The sequence below is a fragment of the Balaenoptera physalus genome (assembly GCF_965194825.1).
Source record: "Balaenoptera physalus genome assembly, chromosome: 4".
Lineage (NCBI taxonomy): Eukaryota > Metazoa > Chordata > Mammalia > Artiodactyla > Balaenopteridae > Balaenoptera > Balaenoptera physalus.
Genome location: NC_138891.1, coordinates 71,326,210 through 71,347,688, shown reverse-complemented (window position 1 = coordinate 71,347,688; position 21,479 = coordinate 71,326,210). Strand labels below are relative to the sequence as shown.

Genomic DNA, 21,479 nt, shown 5'->3' with positions numbered 1-21,479 from the left:
TCACCCTTTGCAAATATTATGCTTAACATCCACTTATCAGCTTTCAGAGCCTCTGGACGTGAAGAGGGAAGCCGAGAAACTCCAGGCAGAGATGTTTCCTGCTTGGGGAATCTCAAAGATATTTAAAAGGCCTATGATGGAGTCATTCTTCTCACTCTGTGATGAATAGCCTCAGAAATTGTCAGGAGATAATGGGATTTTCCATTTTCTGGCCTGACATAAAACTTATCAGTAACCTCTTTGTTCCTCATTATTGCTGCCTTCATCTGCTGTTTTGTATCTATTATGTTATATAACTTTCTCACAGCCTATTGATCTAGGTTCTCTAACTGAGCAGGGATCTCACATTCTACCATCGTTTGTCTTTTACATTTTTTCTAACTTGAATTTTTGAACTTACAGAATTAATAAAGTAGGCAACTCTCACTTTATACAACTTGAATACTGGAAGTTATGGGATTTTCAGACTGTCTTCTGAGACTAGCTTGACTATTAGATCCTTCAGAGACTAGACTTGGGGGCTAGAGGGGCTCGAGTTCAATTTCCAGCCCTGTTTCTTTCTTTCTTTCTTTCTTTTATTTTTTGGCTGTGTTGGGTTTTCGTTGCTGCGCGTGGGCTTTCTCTAGTTGCAGCGAGCAGGGGCTACTCTTCGTTGGGGTGAATGGGCTTCTTATTGCAGGGGCTTCTCTTGTTGTGGAGCACGGGCTGTAGGTTTGCGGGCTTCAGTAGTTGCAGCACACAGGCTCAGTAGTAGTGGGGCATGGGCTTAGTTGCTCCGCAGCACAAGGGATCTTTCTGGACCAGGGCTCGAACCTGTGTCCCCTGCATTGGAAGGCAGATTCTTAACCACTGCACCAGCAGGGAAGTCCCAGCCCTGTTTCTTAATAGATGTGGTCTTGGGCAAGTTACTTAATCAAAATGAACTTAAGCAGCAAAGTGGAAATGAAGATAATATCTGTCCCACCACAGGATGATTAAAAAGACAAGAACCCCACCCCCCAAGTGCTCAGTAAACAGTAGCTGTGATCACAGTCTAGCTCTATTTGTAAAATTGTAGAGAATACTGGAAAGGAAAGGAAAATGTGAGGCAAAAAACTCGAGACTCCAAGATGGGCCATGACAACTAACACACCCCAGGCTGGTCATGTTCCCTCACCTTAACTTGTAGCTTGTGAAGGAAGAATTGTTCCCAGTGGCAATTCACTCCAATTTTATACTGAAAGTCAATTGGAAGATAGAATTTTTTTTTTTTACATTATTTTGCAACCAACACATTGAAATAAATCCATTCTGTAAAATAAAAAATACAGTATTTAATACGCTCACTTGGTAACTATGAATGTGTGTATGGGTGCACACATACACATATATTCTTTTTCTTCTAGTTTTATTGAGATATAATTGACACACAGCACTGAGCACTGTATAAGTTTAAGGTGTACAGTATAATGATTTGATTTACATACATCATGAAATGACTACCACAGTAAGTTTACATATATATATTTATTGGACAAGGTTAAAAGTCATTTGAAGTAACCCAGGTCTTGGAGCTTAGGGATTTAAACTTTATTTCTATTGTGGTTGCCAAGGGGGCAGGGATGGAGTCAGAGTTTGGGATTAGCAGATGCAAACTAGCATATATAGAATGGATAAACAACAAGGTCCTACTGTATAGTACAGGGAACTAAATTCAATATCCTGTGATAAACCATAATGGAAAAGAATATTAAAAAGAAAGTCTATACAGTATAACTGAATTAATTTGCTGTACAGCAGAAATTAGCACAACATTGTAAATTAACTATACTTCAATTTATAAAAAAGAAAAAAAATTCTATTTCTAGTTGACATGTGGTTGTGAAAAGCACTCATTTATTTATTTAATAAAAAATGTGTTGAGCACTTGTTATGTACCAACTATATGCTCTTCCAAGTTTTATATTTTATCTAATGTTTATACAGACTATAATACTCATAGGTATAGAACTTATTCAGAGGAGCTGCAGTGGAACTTAGAAATGATCTGGCCAATTGCCTTAATTTATTCATGGGAAAATTGAGGTGCAGAGAAATTTCATTGAATTTCTCAAGGACACAATGATAAGAGCAGATATAAAAGGAAGTCTTGGACACTGTTTCTCAACTTTGGCTGCACATTAGAATTACCTGAGGAAGTTTAAAACTATTTATGCCCAGGCTGTACCCCAGACAAAGGAAATTAGAATCTCTCTGGGAGTGGGACCCAGACATCAGTATTCTTTAAAACTCCCCAGTTGATTCCAATGGGCAAAATGAGGTTATAACCATTGCTCCATAATAATATGACAGTCTTACCATTTCTCTTTGTACTTAATTAGGTCACCTGTTAATGGAAATTCAGATTTATATGTAAAGTTGCTTAAAGAAATCAAAAACAAGAAGGCATTACGTCATAAGCATTAACCTTTCTTTCCATTGCCAACACCCTCAGATGCTTGCTTCCTAGAGTTCATTTTCTTGCAATAGCCATCTCACTGTCTTCTAGAACCTGCTGCCAGTCTAATCTTTTAGACTGTGTCTTCAGTGTCTCTTCCATAGGTTACTTTGAAAATCCATTGCTTACAAAAGAAAGTTCTAAATACTCATGCTAGCACTTAAGGATGCATCATCTGGTCTTTATTTATCCTTCCAGCCTCATTCTCCTTTCTGCTGTCAAATAGGCTCCCCTCACTTACCCCTCCCTCACAACTAAATTGTGTATAATCTCTTTGAAATGCCTTCTTCCCTTCTCACCTGAGCAAAATTCTTCCAATCCTTTAAGGATGCAGCTCAGATTCTTCTTCTCCATGATACCTTCTGTCATCTACCCTCTCTGTATTTCTACAGCATTTCAATACTATAATTTTTACTTTATTATGTTTTCATTTCTTTGACATGTGCATAATTTGATTGTACGGTATAGTTTTCCCTTTCATAACATATTTTCTTCCCTTGTTTGGTTATCAAGTAGTGGAATGCAGAGGCTGAGTTTTACTTATATACTTATCCATGTAGTAGGCCCATGATACACGTTGCTTGAATGATGACTTCTAATAAAGAATGCCATTTGTGTAGTAGCCAAGGATAGAATTTGTTAGGAAAGGATAAATCTTAAATAAGTATACTAGGGCTCTATCTTTGCTTCTTCCACGAATGCTTCTTTAGTCACTGAGCTGCTATGTATTTACTGATCCTCAAACTGGAGATTTCTTAGGACTTTTCTTTTGCAGGTGAGATGCATAAAAGTGCAGAAAATAAGGTATGTTTGGAACAACTTGGAAGGACAGTTTCAGAAAATTGGGTAAGTTGTTTGAGCAATTGCATCTGAAAAGAAAAATATTATTTCAAAAATATTTTGCTCAGTATGTCTGTCTCATTGTTATTATTTTAGCTCTTTGGAAGACTGGCTCAGTTCTGCCAAGATACATGTAAAGTTTGGATCAGGTCTAACAACAGAAGAACAAGAGATTAGGTACCACGTATATTTTTATCTACACCAGCTCAGAACGACTGTCACCAGTTAGTGAAAAAGAGAGCCCAGGAAACGGTTATCTTAACTGTTCAACATCAAAATATGTTGTAATGCTCTATTTAGTATTATTAAATTAAATGCTTTTATATGCATTACCTCTCTTCATGCAACCTCGTGGGGGAGTTAGAACAGACATCCTCATCATCTCAGTATAACAGATGAGAAATCTGAGACTCAGAGAGGTTTAGTGGCCTGAACTAGGTCACACAGACGGAAGTGATAGAGGAAGAAGTGCATCTCTGACTATAGGCTTAGTTATCTTTCTACTCTGCGTAATGTTCCTCAAGGTTACTATAATAATAAGGTTGAACCAGTTTTGGCTGTGATCAGGAAATATGTATTATACTATGACAGCATAGTTAAATAATAATTGTAGAGCAGCAGAAGAACATCATGCAAGACTTGTAGCTCCACAATTCTAAATAATCTACTGGGCAGGGGAGCGAGGTTTGGGAAGGGCATTGGGTTGAATGCCAAGAGTCTGTCACTAATTCACTTGTGGCTTTGAGCAAATGGCTTCTCCTTTTTGGGCTTCAGTTTCCTAACTGTTAAAAAGGGGAGGAGAACTCTGTAAACACCTTGCTGTCCTAAGTTTCTACGATTACTGCATTCCCCTCCACCCCATTTTGGGGCGGAGCTTTGGTGGTTCTTTGAATGGACTCAGAGTGCAGCATCAGCATGACCTGGGTGCTTGTTAGAAATGCAGAATCTCAGATCACATCTCATCCTTACTGAATCAGAATCTTCCCATTCGCAAGACCACAAGGCCGTCTGTATGAACATTAAAGTTTGAGAAGCGCTGCTGTAGTATTTACATTCCGTTAAGCTCTTTGGTCTGAGCATCTATGTAGAAGGCACAGAGAAAGTGTTTAGTATTCCCAACAGCAAAATAACTCATAGAGTGTCATTGCTCTGTGTAATCAAAGAAACACATCTCTGAGTTTTCAATTAAAGGGCGGTATAACTGTGGAGTTATTTTTGAGAGTTCAACACCTTTTCACTCACATTAAAACAAATTCTGCAGCTTCCCAGAACTGAATAGGAGGAGGAAAAGTAGGCCCGGTATTCCTTATCAGTAAAACTGTTCCCCTGTAATGAGCCCTCTGTCCCACATCCATGGAGCCAAGAGTTGGGGAGAGACAGAGTTGAGAGAGTGCTAATCCTGAAACTACTTGAATGGAACAATGACTAAAATTAAATACCCAAATTACCATCAGGGAAATATTTAATTTAATAAATGATCATGTTTATTGGTTTTGCACCTGGAAACCCTCCCCCTCTCCAGTTATTTTGAGAAAGATGGTGATGTTATGTAATAAGGGAGGCATATGTTGATCCCACAAGTGAGAAAGTGAGCATGGAATAGACTTTTTTTTGAAAGGGTAAGAAATGAGTTTCATTTTTATTATTAGTAACTGAGTGAGCTGTGATCTCTCCCTATAGGAGGTTAATATGTGGGCCAAATACTATTGATGTTGAAATCACACCCATCTGGAAACTGCTCATCAAGGAGGTAATCAGTATTTTCTCTTGGTGCTGGCTAGAAAATAACAAGGTTAGATTTTAGTCAAATGATCAAGAATGCTACTTGTTAGTAGTAACTGTAATTTGGGCTATTTTAAAAGAATGCAAAGCATATTCATATCTCTACTGTTTCTTGTGGTCCATTTTTGCACACACATTTCCTGTTACAGCATAAGATATGATGCTCATGTGTCTATTTATCCTTTAAAGACTAGATGAACACAGGGTTTCCTTTCTTTCTTTCTTTCTTAATCCTATACTTTTTATCCTGTCTCATCTTTGTGAAACTAAAATAATAATTAAAACTTAAACAACTCAATCCCTTTCTTATGGGCAACATATACAATTGCATTAGCATCCAAAACTGTAGGAAGAAAACATCTGTTCAGCCTTATTAGTTCTACTGATCTCAATGTGCGTGTGGGAGGGAAAGAAAGATTTGACCATAATTTACTACATTGAATTTTTTCTGTTTGACTCTATCACTGGGCTCATTTTCCATTTTACCGTGATTATTATGATACTACAACCTTACAGCTGTACTCTGGGTCCTCTCCTGCATGGTACCTCCACTCCTCCTTGACTTAAAAAAGACTTACTAAACTCCAGCTACTTTCTCAATATTTCTAGCAAGTTTTAAGTCATGAAACAGAGCAGAGGAAACTGATAAGAAAAGTTTCTGTGTGCTTGTTCCCTAACCAGAGGCAAAGATTACTGTTCCTATTTTAGAAAGATGGAAATCAACTAGAGGGAATTTGAGTAAGGGCACAAAATGTTTTATCCCAGGCAGGATTACAACTGTTGGAGTTAATCTCTGCTTTCTCTCATAGTGTTCTAGATGCTCAATTATCTAGATTAGTCCTTTCAGCTTGGCTCTCTATTTATGAGAAAATTTAGTCTTCAACTCATACATTAATCTAAAGTACTTTAATGGCTTCAGATATGGCAATGTTGTATCATAGAGAAGAACAACTAGAAAGCATTTTAACTTTGTAAACCTGACCAGTAGGTCAGGTTCCAAAGACCACTCAATGTAAACTGGACATGATAATATCTACTCCTCACACAACTGTTGTGACGGTCAACATGGTGATACATGAGACAATACTTTGTAAAGTATAACGAGCAGTGGTGATTAAAAATAAGTGCTCTGGGGCCAGATTGCCTGGGTTCAAGTCCTGGTCTGTAACAGTTGTGGCTCTGTGACCTCGGGCAAGTTTCTCAACATATAAGGCCCAGTTTCTTCATCTTTACAATGGAGATAAGTAATAACTTCTGGATACTAAGATAATTATGGGAATTAAATGAGTAAATTCAGGTAAAGTTGCTTAGTGCAGTATCTGGCACATGATAATTGCTGCATAAATATAATAAGACTAAGAATATTGGGTGGGGCGATTTATGTCATGGAGATGATTATGATAACAAACAAGTCAATGAATAGCTAAGTGTAAAACCTAAATATCTCCCTTGTCTTCCTGTTTTTATGCTGCCAACAGGTTTTAAATCCATTTTACATATTTCAGCTCTTCAGTGTCTGTCTGTGGTTTAGCGAAGACTATAAGGAGTATGCTTTTGCTATCATAATCATGTCGATCATTTCCATTGCTTTGACTGTATATGATCTCAGAGAGGTGAGTTTTTCCACCAATCGTATGGTCTGAGAAAGAAAGAGTTGTGACTTTGTTGAAATTTTGTTTGAAAAGAATATAATCGGAAAATAGTCATTGCCCACTCCATAACAAATGAGACCACGTTTGTAAATATCTAGCACAATAGCTGATGCTCAACAAATTCTAGTTCTTTCCTTTCCTTCCCATCCCAATCCCTAACCTTTCAAGTTATTTTTTTCCCTCTCTTTAGCTTACTAAGGCTGATTATTGAGAAGAAAATGCAAATATTTATGAATTGTGAATAAGTGAAAAAATATGTGTAGAGACTACTGATGGGTCTTGAAGATGGTGGAAAAGGGGTGGAGGTGGAGGAGTCTTTAATATTTAATAAGGAGTGTTTAATATCTTTGTCCTTTCTGTTTGGCTGGTAATCATTTGTCAAAACCCCAGTCCAACTCTTGGCTTTCTTTATGCCTACACAAGGGGATCTAGGTGCTGCTGGGAAAAAAATCACACAGTACAGGTTGGTTGATTGCGCTATAAATCCATGAATACCGACCTCATCTGCCCAAGGTTTCTATATGTCTCTGGTCAATGTGCTCTCCCATTCTCCGGAATTAAGTTCTCAAACCAAATCTTCCTTCAAGTTTCTGAGATGCCTAACTGCCCACATTCCACTTTTCCTCTAATTCAGCTGATAATCTATCTTATTGCTTTTTTTTTTTCCCCACAAAGATAGAAATCATGAGATAGGAATTTGCTCAATTCCACACCCTCTTACTGCCAGATGACTTTTGTCTCCACCTCCCTCCTGACCTGATCTCTCATTACAGAGGAGGAGGTGCCCTCTGCTTGTGCTTTTGATAGCATCCTTTCCACCTTCTCAGCATGCTTATGGGGTCAGTGAATGACTCTTTTTCTCATTCCCTCTCCCTAAGAGCCTTCCCATCAGCATTTAAACATGCTCAAGCTTCTCCCAACTTAAAAACAAAACAAAACAAACAAACAAAAAAAAAACAGAAACAAATGAAAAAATCTCTTCTTTTGACCATGCTTCAAACTTCAGCTACTACTCTACCTCTTTTCTCCCTTTGATGGCAGAACTTCTCAAGCTCATTATGCACCTCTCTTCATTTACTCATCTCCCTCTCATTTCTCATCTATATGGAGCTGGCTTCCTCTCTTAGGACTCCATTCAAACAGCTCTTGCTAAGGTCACCACTATAATCCTAAGGCTCATAGATAGTTTTAAAATCAAAAAACAGTACTTTTTAAAACTAGCTAGTCTTTTTTCTTAATAGAAGGAGTAATATATGGACATAATAAAAAAAGTTCACAAGAACAAAATAGTGTAAATGAGAAGTAAATACTCCTCCCACCTTAGTTCTTTCAGTGTCTGGGTCTCCTTTTAAGAGGCATCCACTGGGACCAGATGTTCTATATACTTTTAGCACTGTTAAACACATGTGCATTAATTTGTTTTACACAAATGGAAGTATACTAGTATATACACTGTTATGCACTTGCATTTTTCACCTAATGTATCTTAAATATCTTTCTGTATCTGCACAAATATATTTTCTCTAAATGTACCATAATTTTAAAACCAGTCTTATATTGATGGATATTTAGGCTGTTTCTAGTCTTTTGCTATTAAAACAATGCTGCATTGAGGATATTTGCATATATATCTTTTCATACATCCACATATATGTATTTGCAAATATGTATAAATCACAAGTATATATAATTTATATTACATGTAAATGTATGTAAAACATATCTGTATTGATAAGGAGATATATATTTTCTATATTTGAAATTGCTTAATCATAAGCCAAATCTATTTTTTTACTAGACATTGTCAAATGCCCCTTAAACAAGTAATGCCAATATACACTTCTCCCAAGAGTAGATGAGTGTTTATTTTCCTTATTTTTGCCAATATAAATGAAAATAGAATTTCATAACTATAATAGCATGTTCTCCATTGTGAGTTGAGCACTTGCTCATGTTTTAAGCTATTTGTATTTCTTTTACTGTGAACCGTATTCATGTCCCTCATTAATTTTTATTGAGTGGTTGGTCTTTTGCTTGCTGATTTCATGATTCCCCTCCCACAGTGTATACTTTCTTCCACAGCGTAGACTTCACTAAACCTCTCAGTTGCATTTGACACTGTTAACTGCTCCCGAGCTTTCCCTTTGGCTTCAGTGACAACACACTCTCCACCTCTCTAGCTGCTCTTCCATTCTCTTTTTATAGTTCATCCTCCTCTACCTGGTTTTTTAAAAAACGGGTGTCTCATATCAAAACAATATGAAAATGTTCACCACATAAAGGCTCCCTCTTCCTCCACCCCTCCACTTATGCAACCACTTTTTAGTTTCTTGGGCATTCTTCCAAAAATTTTTTTGGACTATACATATATTTTGTTTTCCTTTCTTATGTAAGAGGGAGCATAATTACACTATTTCCTACCTAGCTTTACTATTATTATTAATAATACTGCCTTGATGGTCTTTTCATGCGAGTACATTGAGTCTTCATTATTCTTGTGCTGCATATACTAATGACTTCTAAAGGCATATGTTAATGACTTTCAAATTTATATATGTATTTCAAGTCCAAATATCTCTATGTGAGTTGAGACACATAGATTCAACAACCTATTTGATGCAATGTCACTTCTTCAGGGAAGATTTCTATTGGTTCATTAGCTATATATGCTCCAAAAACACCTTATTGTTTTCATTTTATTGTTGATTGCAGTGATATATTTATGTGTGTGATTATTTGATTAAATGTATTTACCCAGTAGGTTGTAAATTCCTGATGCTAAGAATCATATCTGTTTTGTTGACCATTCTACCCCAACCTCTCAGCATAAAGGTTGTTCAATAAATGTTGAGTGAATGTATAAATGAATAAAAGAATAAGTTAATAGCAGAAACCTCTTTTGCCTTATATGATTCTATTAATCATTCTTAGGACATATTAATCAGGTTTGTAAATGATTTGAAGCTAGGAGATTAAGGGAGAGTCTTAAATGACAAAATCATAAAAAAAAAATGAAAACACTAAATGATTAAGAATTTGTAATCCCCAGGACCATGTAAAAGGTCTTTCATACAATAATTTCTTCATAAATGTGAAATCAAATATAATTGTATTATTATTTTTGTCTCCTCTTATTTATTCACTCTCAATGTCCCATATATTTCACATATTAAAACAGCAAATACTATGAGGGAATAACAGGAACAATCAAACTCCTTATGAAGTTAGATTAGGAACTCTGATGTGGGATAACCCAAAACTGAAATAATGCTTGGTTCTTGAAACTGTTTAGGTATAAACATAAATCTTGAATGATCAAAGTTCTTTTGAGTGGACAGAGCATGCTGGGAACTTCCTTTCTATTAAACAACACGTACTTCTTATCACTGGCTGAAGAACACCACAAGTTGGATGCTTTTTCAGTTGAGTAGGAGGCTACTCAGTCTTGTTTTTAAACAGTACATTCAGTTGGCTCCATCTTTAAAGAAGGCTAACACTTTACTGAATAATATCTGGGACCTATCCTCAAATAGAAAAGGCTTTTTAAAATTTTCTGTTCTTCTTTTTCAGCAATCTGTAAAGCTCCACCATTTAGTTGAATCACATAATAGCATTACAGTCTCTGTATGTGAGAAAAAAGGTAAGTCACTTCATTTTAGATCTGTGTGTTGTCCATATGAAATGAGAAAAGGATTTAAATTTGTATTTCTGATTGTTCCTACTACTCTCATCTTCATATGTATCTTTTCCTGTGCATTTACTTAAAGGGGTGGGGAAGTGGAGATTTTTTTCACCTTTTAAAAAAACATTGAGGTAAAACTGACATATGATAGGCTGAACATAATTAAAGTGTACAATTTGATAGGTTTTGACATGTGTACCTACTTATGAAATTATCACCACAATAAAGATGACTGTCCATCACCCCTAAAAGTTGCCTTGTGCCTGTTTGTAATCTTCCCTTTCAATTTCTCACAATTTCATCCCCATCCTCAGGCAACCACTTTGCATGTTTAGAATGTTTTATAAATGGTATTGTATAGTATGCATTTTTTGTCTTTTATAGTATATTTTGGGTTAATTTTTTGGGTATCGAAGTTCATAATAATTTTGAAGTTCATCCATTTTGTTAAGAACATCAATAGTTTATTTCTTTTTATTTCTGAGTGAATTCCATTGTCCAGATAGACTAGTTTGTTCATTCATTCATTCGTTGATGGAAATTTGGGTTATTTCCAGTTAGGGGCTATTACAGATAATGCCACTTGAACACTTGGGTTCAAGTCTTTCTATGGACATACACTTTCATTTCTTATGGGAAAACACCTAACTGTGGAATGGCTGGATCCTATGATAAGTAAATATTTAACTTTTAAAGAAACTGCCAAACTGTTTCCCAAAGTGGTTGTGCTATTTTACATTCCCACCAGCAGTGTGTAAGAGTTCCAGTTGCTCCACATTCTTGCCACTGCTTGGTATGGTCAGTCTTTTTAATTTTAGCCATTTTAATAGCTGAGGGGTAGTATCTCATTGTTGTTTTAGTTTACATTTTCCTGATGACTAATGGCATTGAGCATCTTTTCAAGTGCTTCTTTGCTACTTGTATATCTTCTTTGGTGAAGTATCTGTTTAAATCTTTTCCTTATTAGACTGTTCACTTATTATTAAATTTTGAGTGTTCTTTCTGCATTCTGGATACAAGTCCTTTTTCCAATATGATTTGCAAATATTTTATCCCAGTCTGTAACTTATAATATCTTTTCATTCCCTTCATAGTGTCTTTAAAAGGGCCGATGTTTTTACTTTTGTTAAAGTCTAGTTTATCAGTTTTTTCTTTTGTGGATCATGGTTTTTGTCATATCTAAGACATCTTTGCGTAATCCAAGGACATCAAGATTTTCTACGTTGTCTTCTAGAGGTGTTATAGTTTTAAGTTTTACGTTTTTGTCTCTGTTGTACTTTGAAGTTTTTTTTCTATTTCTTTTTTTTTGGATTGAAGTTCATTTTTTGCAAGCAGATATCCAAATGTCCCAATACCATATGTTGAAAAGACTGTCCTTTCTCCACCAAATTGTCTTTGCACCTTTGCCAGAAATCAGTTTCCTGTACATGGGTGGATCTATTTCTGGACTCCTTATCCTATTCATCCTATTCTACTGTTCTATTTGCCTGTCTTTATATCAATGCCACATAATGTGGCTTTATAATAAGTCTTGAACTAGAATAATGTTAGTCCTCCAGCTTTGTTCTCTTTCAGAATTGTTTTGGCAATATTGGGCTCTTTGCATTTCCATATGACTTTTAGAATCAGCCTGTCAATTTCTACCAAAACAACATGCTGAGATTTTGATTGGGATTGTGTTGAATCTATAGATCAATTTGTGAAAAACTGACATGTTAACAAATTTGGGTCTTGTGACCTGCAGACATGGTGTATCTGCATTTATTTGTCTTTGATTTCTCTCAGCAGTGCTTTGTAGTTTTCATTGTACAGTTTTTCACTCTTTCTCAGATTTATTTTTAAATATTTCATATTTTGATGCTATTTAAATGATATATTAAATGTAAATGTCCCATTGTTCATTTGCTAGTAGTTCCCTCATATGCATGTGCTGATTTCTAGTCTGCTGAATACTAAAAGGGGACCTCTGTGGGCTTTTGGGGCTCTCCCTCTGGGCAATTACTTTCTCTCCAGTACTCTGTTCTGTGAACTCAAGATGCCTTAATCTCCATAGACTTTTATCTCTGTTCCAAACTAAGAGTCTTCTGGACTTTGTCTGGGTTCCGCCTCCTTCATAGTGGCCTGGAAACCCTCTAAAGGCAGTAAGATGCAGGGCATCTTCATTTGTTTCCCATTTCTTTTGTTGCTTATATTTAGTGTCTAAAACCATTGTTTCATATATTTTGTATGACTTTTGGTTGTTTCATGTGGGAAGATAAATTTGCTCCTTTTTGCTATATCTTTGCTAGAAGTGAATTTTTACCTTTTAAAAATGCCCTGAAATGTAAAGTTACATAAAAATGTAACTTTTTATGATGAAACATTTTACATATATACAATAGTGGAGAGAATACGATAATGAAACCCTATGTACCTATCACCCAGACTCAATTATTATCAAGTCACTGAATGCGTTTTCATCAGTTCTACTTCCTCCCTCACCCTGGATTATTTTTAAACTATTTCAGATATCATATAATTTCATTTGAAAACATTTCAGTATAGGTCTAAAATATAAAGACTCCTTCTTAATTCCTTTATCACAGCTTTAAAAAAACATAAGAGTGAGGGCAGTGAAGTGGGAGGAACAAGAGAGTTTTCTGAAATGGTGTTAAAAAAAACCCAAAAACATAATTAAAAAAATCATCAGTTCTACAGGCAGTATCCAAATTTCCACCAATTGAATCACAAGTGTGTGTATATATACTTATGATATATATGATATACAATATATAATATATATTTATGATATATAATATATATTTTCAAATCAGGATCCAAATAAGGTCCATATACTGCAATTGGTTAAGTTTCAAGTTTATTTTAATTCACACTTTCCCTCCTCCACATCCTATTTTTTTCCTTGAAAATTTTTTGTTGAAGAAAGTAAGTGGCTCATCCTGTGGTTTCCACGGTTTTGAGTGTATTGATTGCATACTCATGGAATAATTTAACATGATTTTCTACTCCTTGTACTTCCTATAAATTGGTGGTTGGATCTGAGGCTTGAGTTTTTGGCAAGAGTACTTCATAGTTGGTATTGTGTATTTCTAATAAGAGGTACATAATATTTGTCTTTTTCTTGTGATATTAACAGACATAAATCCTCATGACCCAGATTTATTATTTCATTGAGTTTAAAATATATTCCATCTTCATACATTAAGTGGAATATTTCCATAAAGAGAGACACGCTTCTTCAACCATTTCATTACCCTGAGATTCAGCTTGTTTCAGGATAAATATCTGACTATTTCTCCTAATTTACCAGCTTTCAAAATAATGGGTTGATCTTTTAGCATTTTCCAAAGGCTTTAAAAAAATTTTAGTGTCATTATAGATGTATAATTTTAACATGGTTGGTATATTTTCATCCGCTGCAGTTTTTATTCTTGTTGTTCAAGATGCCCATCTTTGGCCGTTCAGAACCTTTTCATGTTGACTCTTGAATTCATTTGACATGGCCCCAGTAATCTTTGAAAATTGTATTGCTTTCTGGTATGATAAGCTATTCCAAGTTCATCTTGGACAATTCCTGCTCCAAACCTGGACACATCCATCTTTCCAAAGACCTCTTACATATGGTACTTAGAGACCTCAGTCAGTGTTAGGAATGCTCATTTCTGTGGTGTTAGTCATTGTTTCCAGGCCTTTTCAGAAGACATACCTAGAAAATAATATTCTAAAGATAAACAGAAATGATGAGCTCATACTGACATTTCCAGATTAAGTTTAGAACTAAGGGTTTTTAACTTAACTTTGTTGATTGTCCTTCTAGCTCTCCTTTCTCCATACCACAAGTCCTGATTCTCAATTACAGCAACAAACTACTCCTTTGCTTTATCCCATTACACATAGTAATCTCAGAGTAACAAACCAACACACCCAGCAACAATATGATTCCTAAAAACAATTTAAGATTTTTTTAGAGTTCTTTTTTTCTCCTGTTTGTGATACACCATGAAGAAGGTACAAATTATACTTGAAAATATATGTTTTAAAGTCGCTCAAAATAATTCTTCTCTGTATGGTTATGCTAACAGCTCTATAGGTTCACCTCATTTATTCTGTTTTAGACTTCTAGCGTTAGCTTTTCAAATTTATTTTTGTGTTAGTGTAGTTACTATATAAAATATCTATATGATTTGAAAGTTAAATCCATAAAACAAAAGACATTCAGAGGAGTCAATTTCCTAACCTTCCTTTCTGTACCTGTGTACTCATACTCTCAATAGTAATCATTTTTTAAAATTTTTACATTCAAAAATGCAAATTATAGATAATATTCATAGTGATAGTATATATACAGAATAGGATATATACATATACTGCTGCTTTTTAGATTGCAGGGATATATCCTACACACTTAACTTAGATTTCCTGGTGTGTATGCTACATACTTAATGATGTTTCCCAGGGACCCTTTCAGAGCAGTATATATAGATATTCATTCATATTTCAGCTGCGTAATACTCTCTTGTATGGAGGAACCATTGTTTATTCAGTAAGTTCTCTATTGAAGGATTCTTTCCCAGCCTTTTACTATAACAAATAGTGCTGTAATAAAAAGCCTTGTGCATTTATTTTTCCAGTCTATCTTTGACATAGATTTTGAGAAGTAAAATTGCTGAGTTAAATAATAAATGCATATGTATTTTTGATGGAGAAATATTGCCAAATTTCTTTCCATAGACAAGGTACCAGTTTTCACTCATACCAGAAATGTGTGAAAGTACCTGTTTCCTCATAATCTTGCCAACAGAATATACTGACAAACTTTTAGATTTTTCTAATCAGATAGGTGAGCAATGCTGTTTCATGTATGGTTCTCTCTTTTTTTTTTCTTTCTTTCTTTTCTTTTTCCCTATGAAATAATTTACAACATACAGAAAAGCCACAAGAGTAGATCAAATAACTTTTTTCTTGAACCATTTGAAAATAAGTGGCTCCATGACTCCCACATGCTTTAGTGTATATTTCTCAAAGACAAGAGCATTCTTCTATGTAACAACAATTCAAACATTAATATCAGACAGTTAATATTGATATTAGTACCAAAGAATGCTCAGTCCCATTCCAATTTTGTAATTGTCTTAATAATGTTCTTTATAAGAAAGGATCCAAGATCACCGAATATTGTTGTTTGCCATATCTCTTTAATCTTTCCTTGACTTTCACGACCTTGCCTCTTCCCACTTTGGTTATTTTGTAGAATGTCCCTCAACTTGGATTTGCCTGATATTCCCTTATAGCTAAATTCAGCTTATGCAATTTTGGCTGGAATATTACAAAAGTGATGCCATGTTCTCTTAGGTGGTACATAATTTAAACTTGTCCTATTACTGGTGATGTTAACTTGGACTACTTAATTAAATGGTGTCTGCCAGGTTTCTCTATTGTACAGTAACTTTTTTCTCTTTCTAATTAATAGTTATTTTGTTGACATGTACTTTGAGACTTTATAAACAACCCTCATCAAATTTTCACCCACTAGTTTTAGTATCCATTGATGTTTCTTGGCTAGATTAATTATTGCTTTGATAATGGCCAAATGGTGATTTTCTAATTTTCTTTCCTTCTATGATAATTAATTGTTAATTTACTGTAAGAAAAAGCTATCCTTTCTCCTCACTTATTTATTCATTTACTTATGTCATTATGGACTAATGAACTCCTGTTTTATTTGATGGGTTATTGTTCATTATAATTATACATTACTTTGATGCTCAAATTGTTATAGATTTAGGCAGCGAGAGTTCTGTAAGTTGGCTCTGATATCTTTTTGATCTGACCCCATTGCTCTTTGAGCACTTCCCTACTTAGTGGCATAGCAGGACGTTCTACCTTATATTATTTGTACTTTTTTGGGCCCAGTGTTGTAATCAGCCATTTCTTTAAAGAACTCTAGTTCTTTTTTGAAGGGAAATGAAATTTAGACACCAAAATTTGGGCACTAGGTGTGCACATCAGTAGTGCGTTTTCACTGCTCTCAGCCCTCTCAGAGAACAGAATTGGAGCATGTACATATAAAAAAAGACAAGCAAATACATTTGCATGTATTCTTATATACATACACATTCACATCTATATTATTTCTCTATTGAAAACCATCAGTTTACACTCTTGTCTCCAATTCTAGTCCAATACTACAGAGTTCATTCTGGTTTTCTTTCTGTTTCTATTTGTAACTTCCTTTCTTCAGTGAGAAACCTGGCTCTCATTAGCCTCATTATTTCTAGTTATTGTATCAATCCTGCCTTTCTCACCCTGCTTGGACTCCAATATCTCACATCAGGCCACTGCCACCATGGGGGTCCTTGTCTCCCTCCTTGGGCTCTGACACTCTGCCCCAGGCCATGTAAGCACCCATTCATCCATTTTAGGCTCCACCATGTGGTGGGTGCTGCCACCCCCATCCCCACTTCACCCAGCCCCCTGCATGGATGTCTATCTTGCTTAACCCCCTATAGCTCTGGGCTTTGGGAATGAATAAGGAAGATAAGAAGTAAAGGAAGACTGGAAAGAAGGACAGAAGGCAGAAAGGAAGGACAGATTTTTCAATTTTCTTATTATGAGTAAGAATGAATATCTTTTCAAATGTTTAACACCTGCCACTTGTAGTGTGTGTGTGTGTGTGTGTGTGTGTGTGTGTGTGAACTGTATGTTAACATCTCCAGCAATTTGCTATACAGTCATTTGCTATAATCTCTTTTCTCTCAAACTCTTTATTAGGAATATTAATCTTTTGTCTGTAATGTAAGTTTCAAACGTGTTCTGTGAATTTGTCATTAGTTTTTTCTCTGCCTATTTATTTTTTTTGCCACACAAAGGTTTTTATTTTATGTAGTATATAATGTATTACCTTTTTTTCTTATAGTTTGCAGATTCCAAACCAATGTTGAGGAATGGCTTCCTTTTTATATATGCCCTGGTTGCTTTTTCACTGATTTCCAATTTAGGTAGATGTTGGACTGTGTTTTTGTGGGAAAAAAACCTGACTCAACTCTGTCTCCTCGCACTTTCAGCTGGAGTCCAGGAGCTGGAATCACGCTTCCTGGTACCTGGAGATCTATTATTTTTGACGGGGAACAAAGTGCAAATGCCGTGTGATGCCATTCTGATTGATGGAAGTTGTGTGGTGGATGAAGGCATGCTGACAGGTATGGTTCTGTCTCCTAACTTACAGCCTCTGCTGCTTCTCCCAGGTTTTTCCTGAATGATAATGGCAAAGCATGGGGTCGCTATGGGACCTTCCTATCCCCACAAATCTTATCAACAGTCCTGCAACTGGATGGATCTGAGAGTTCAAATTAAAGCTGCTTTCTATGTACTAGGTTAGATAACCGTCCTAACTTTTTGAGTGTTTAGCATTTATTTCTTGAACAAAGGGTTATTACAACCCTGTCATTTTAAAGATTTAAAGATTTTAGAGGTCATTAGATGTTTCAGAATCATCTGTGACTTTTATGTTTAGTATTTTTCTATAAAATACATCTTCAGAAAAACACGGAGGGTTTGAAAACCATAGATGACATCCTGAAACACCTCCCCCCCAACCCTGCCCCACCCCGGTCAAGGCCAGGCTCTTCCTAGCTTGGTTTGAAAATGTTGAAAAGTGGTTGAGGCAGGATTTGCCAAATCTGCTAATTTCAGAATACACACTGGATATTTTGGACTAGCCGTGTTTCATTTTTAAATCTCATGCTGGAGCTGGGAGGGACGTCATATCATGGATATGGAAGCTGAGGTTCAGAGAGAAGTGACTTCTCAAGGTCACGGTGCTTTGAGTTCCTACTCACATATGCATTTATGAGAAGATGCTGTGCCAACCTTTCTGTAAGCTAAAGAATCATAAAGCCTTGTTCAGAGATGGAATTGGAGGCTATAAATACATATTGATGTACAGTACTGTGGTTCCCATTAAAGTCCAAATCAAGTCTATTTCTCCTGGCAGACCAGGAAGGCATTAAATGCAGACAAGAGCATACAACTCCCTCCTATGTGAACTTACAAAACAAAACAAAAAAAAACATGTATGACAGGTCAGGTTTCTTTCTCTAGGGAATACATAGACTGATAAAAATCCTTTCGTGCTGGGACTTTTACAATGCCAAGTACAATTTTCCTAATGAATGTGGCCCTAGTATACTGGAACATATCCCTGATCTTATACTGTCCTTTCTACAAATGGAGGTGGAGGGCTTCAATAAGCTTTATTCTCTAAGCTTTATTCTTTATTTGGTTACTTTCACAACTCATTCACCACCTTGTATTGCCACTTAACCCACTGAAATCTGCCCCTTCCAGTGTGCTGGCAAAGGTCACGGATGTCCCAATTGGCAAATCCAATGGATTCTTTAAATTTCACATCTTATTGGCCTATCTGCTGCATTTAACCATTCTGACCGTCTCTTCCTTCTGAAAACACTCTTCTAACTTTCCAAGACAGTGCTGACTCTCCAAGTTCTTCTACCACTGACAACACCATTCAGCTTCCTACACTGCTCCTCTTCCTCCATCTCTTTGATTTTTGATGTTGTTGAGGGGTCCTGGACCTTTCCTTTTCTCACCTTTCAATCGAACCCTAAGTAATCTTGTCTTTTCTGGTGGCTTTAATTATTGTTTATAAGGTGATGACCTGTGACTAAATATCTCTGGTCAAGGCCTCTCCCCTGAGCTCCTGACCCAAATAAATATCTAACTGCCTACAAAGCATCTCGACATGGTCATTCCACAAGGCATCTCCAAATCAGGGACCAAAAGGCAATTCCTCCTTCCTCCTATAATCCCTGTGTTGATGATTAATGCCACCCTCTGTTCTTTCTTCCAAGTCAGAAACCAGGAAGCCATTTAGAATTCCTCTGTCCCTGTGATCTGCCAATATAAAAATCTCCCCAAGTTTTGTAGCTGCTCAATTTCTTCTTTCTCAAAAACCAGTGCCTCTTTTCTACTCCTACTGCCAGTTGCCATAGTTCAGACTTTGTCTTCTTTAAGCAGGACTCTTGTGATTTTTCCCCAACTGGATATCCAGCCTCCAACCTCATCAGACTTCAATTCATTCCTTGTACTGCAGAAAGAGTACACTCTCTTTGTACGTAAATGTCATAGTACTCTCCTGAATCAAACAGCTAAATATCTCCCTATTTCCCTCCTGCCACCAATGCCTATAGAAAAACATTTAAACACTTAAGTATGTGCAGGGCCTTCCATGCTTTGGCTCCTACGTAGCTCTCATGGCCTCTCATTCCCCAGACCCCACAACTTGCTATTCCCTAAATGGTTCTTTCCAGTCTATTTCAGCATCTCTGTTTCATTTTACAATACTCATAGTATTTATAATATGACATTATACTTATTTGTTTCCATGGCCGTCTCCCCCTCTGGACTACAAACCTCTTAAACACAGAAACTATGTTTCTCCTTGTATCCCCTATACCAAGGGTTGTTCCTGCCACATGGCAGCCTCCAAAAAATGCCTGCTGTGTGATAAGTTAGTATTTGCATGCTTAAGTGAGTGAAGGCCTCCCACCTCACAAAATGAGATGCTTGTTTTCTGTAGGAGAAAGTATTCCGGTCACTAAAACTCCATTACCTAAGATGGATAGCTCTGTGCCCTGGAAAACACAGAGTGAAGCGGATTACAAACGGCATGTCCTCTTCTGTGGAACAGAGGTTATCCAGGCCAGGGGGGCTTGCTCTGGCACCGTGAAAGCAGTAGTACTGCAGACAGGTTAGTCAACATTTCCTTCTTTTTATTATTTTGATGAAATATTTTCGCTCAATTTGTCTAGTGCCTTAAATGAATTAGGTAAGGAGCAGTCTTTAGATGACAGACCCCATATATGTAAATATAGATATTTAAAATGTGAATTGAGCTATGGCCTTTTAGTAAAAATAATAACATTGATGACAACAGTTATTATCATATGCTTTGTAATTTATAAACTATTTCCACATATCAGATTAGCAGAACAAAGATGCCTGTCCTCATTTTGTACATGAATAGGCTGGGGCCTGCACAATTCAAGTGAAGTTTAAAAAAAATCACACAGCCAGTCACTGACAGAGCTGGACCTAGAACTTAGGTATTCTCACCCAAAGAACTAATCTCAACTTCTTTCCAGGCAGGACTAGAAACTGAAAACTTGATGATGAAAAGTATTAGAAATTGAATCCATCTGTATTTACGGGGCCATTTAATTTAAATTCAAGTGTTCTGTACGTGTGTGTGTGCATGCACGTCCGTGCACACGTACAAATCCTTTCCTTAAAATGACGCTGTATTTGGAAAAGCTGTGCTCTGCCCCCATATGGTGCTTTCCTATCTCTGGGATGCACTGAAATTAAAAGTATAAGGAAGGAAAGCCAGAGAGGAGTAGGCTCTGAAAGAGCTCAGGTATATCCATTCTAGCACTTAGGTATTTGGCCAATTATCCTTTAATTGCATTTGGGCTTAAGCACTGTTTAAGTATCTCTAGAGAAAACAAAGGCTGTGTTGAGGATTAGAAGAACGCTAACAGTAGTATTTGTCATCCTGAGAGTTTGAGGTGTGTGTTTGCTGCTTCAGGATTCAACACTGCAAAGGGGGACCTCGTGAGATCTATTCTCTACCCCAAGCCGATGAATTTTAAGCTCTACAGGGATGCCATCATGTTCCTCCTGTGCCTTGTAGGAACAGCCACCATCGGGATGATCTATACTTTGTGCGTCTATGTGCTCAGTGGGGTAAACAGCTTTTGTTCTTTTACTACATGCACACGTACACTCATCTATATTTTATACTCTCCATGTTGACCTTAATATAAGGTGCAGTTTTCAAACCTGGGAAAGCAGACACTGAAACCTGCTTATATACTCCCAGATGCCCAATATAAGCAATTGATCACCAAGTTCCGTAATAGCCATCAGATCTAGTGGGATAAAACACTTTGTTTATTGAGATAGCAACATGCCTCTACTCTTGGACTTCTCCTTACACTAGTTTTTCATCTTCAATCTGAGGATGTTT

At 36.4% G+C, this 21,479-nt stretch overlaps 1 protein-coding gene across 10 annotated transcripts in view; it reads left to right on the top strand.

The window, feature by feature from the left end:
• Positions 1-21,479, top strand: part of ATP13A4 (ATPase 13A4) — a 139,034-nt gene that overhangs the window by 64,164 nt on the left and 53,391 nt on the right. For 9 of the 10 annotated variants that reach the window (XM_082461434.1, XM_082461430.1, XM_082461433.1 and 6 more), the window contains exons 4-11: positions 3,252-3,322; positions 3,413-3,493; positions 4,997-5,066; positions 6,577-6,711; positions 10,321-10,390; positions 17,497-17,631; positions 20,031-20,201; positions 21,039-21,196. In XM_082461434.1, coding sequence (XP_082317560.1) covers positions 3,252-3,322; positions 3,413-3,493; positions 4,997-5,066; positions 6,577-6,711; positions 10,321-10,390; positions 17,497-17,631; positions 20,031-20,201; positions 21,039-21,196 — 891 coding nt within the window. The remainder of the gene's footprint in view (positions 1-3,251; positions 3,323-3,412; positions 3,494-4,996; positions 5,067-6,576; positions 6,712-10,320; positions 10,391-17,496; positions 17,632-20,030; positions 20,202-21,038; positions 21,197-21,479) is intronic. The other variant, XM_082461432.1, reaches the window with a different exon arrangement.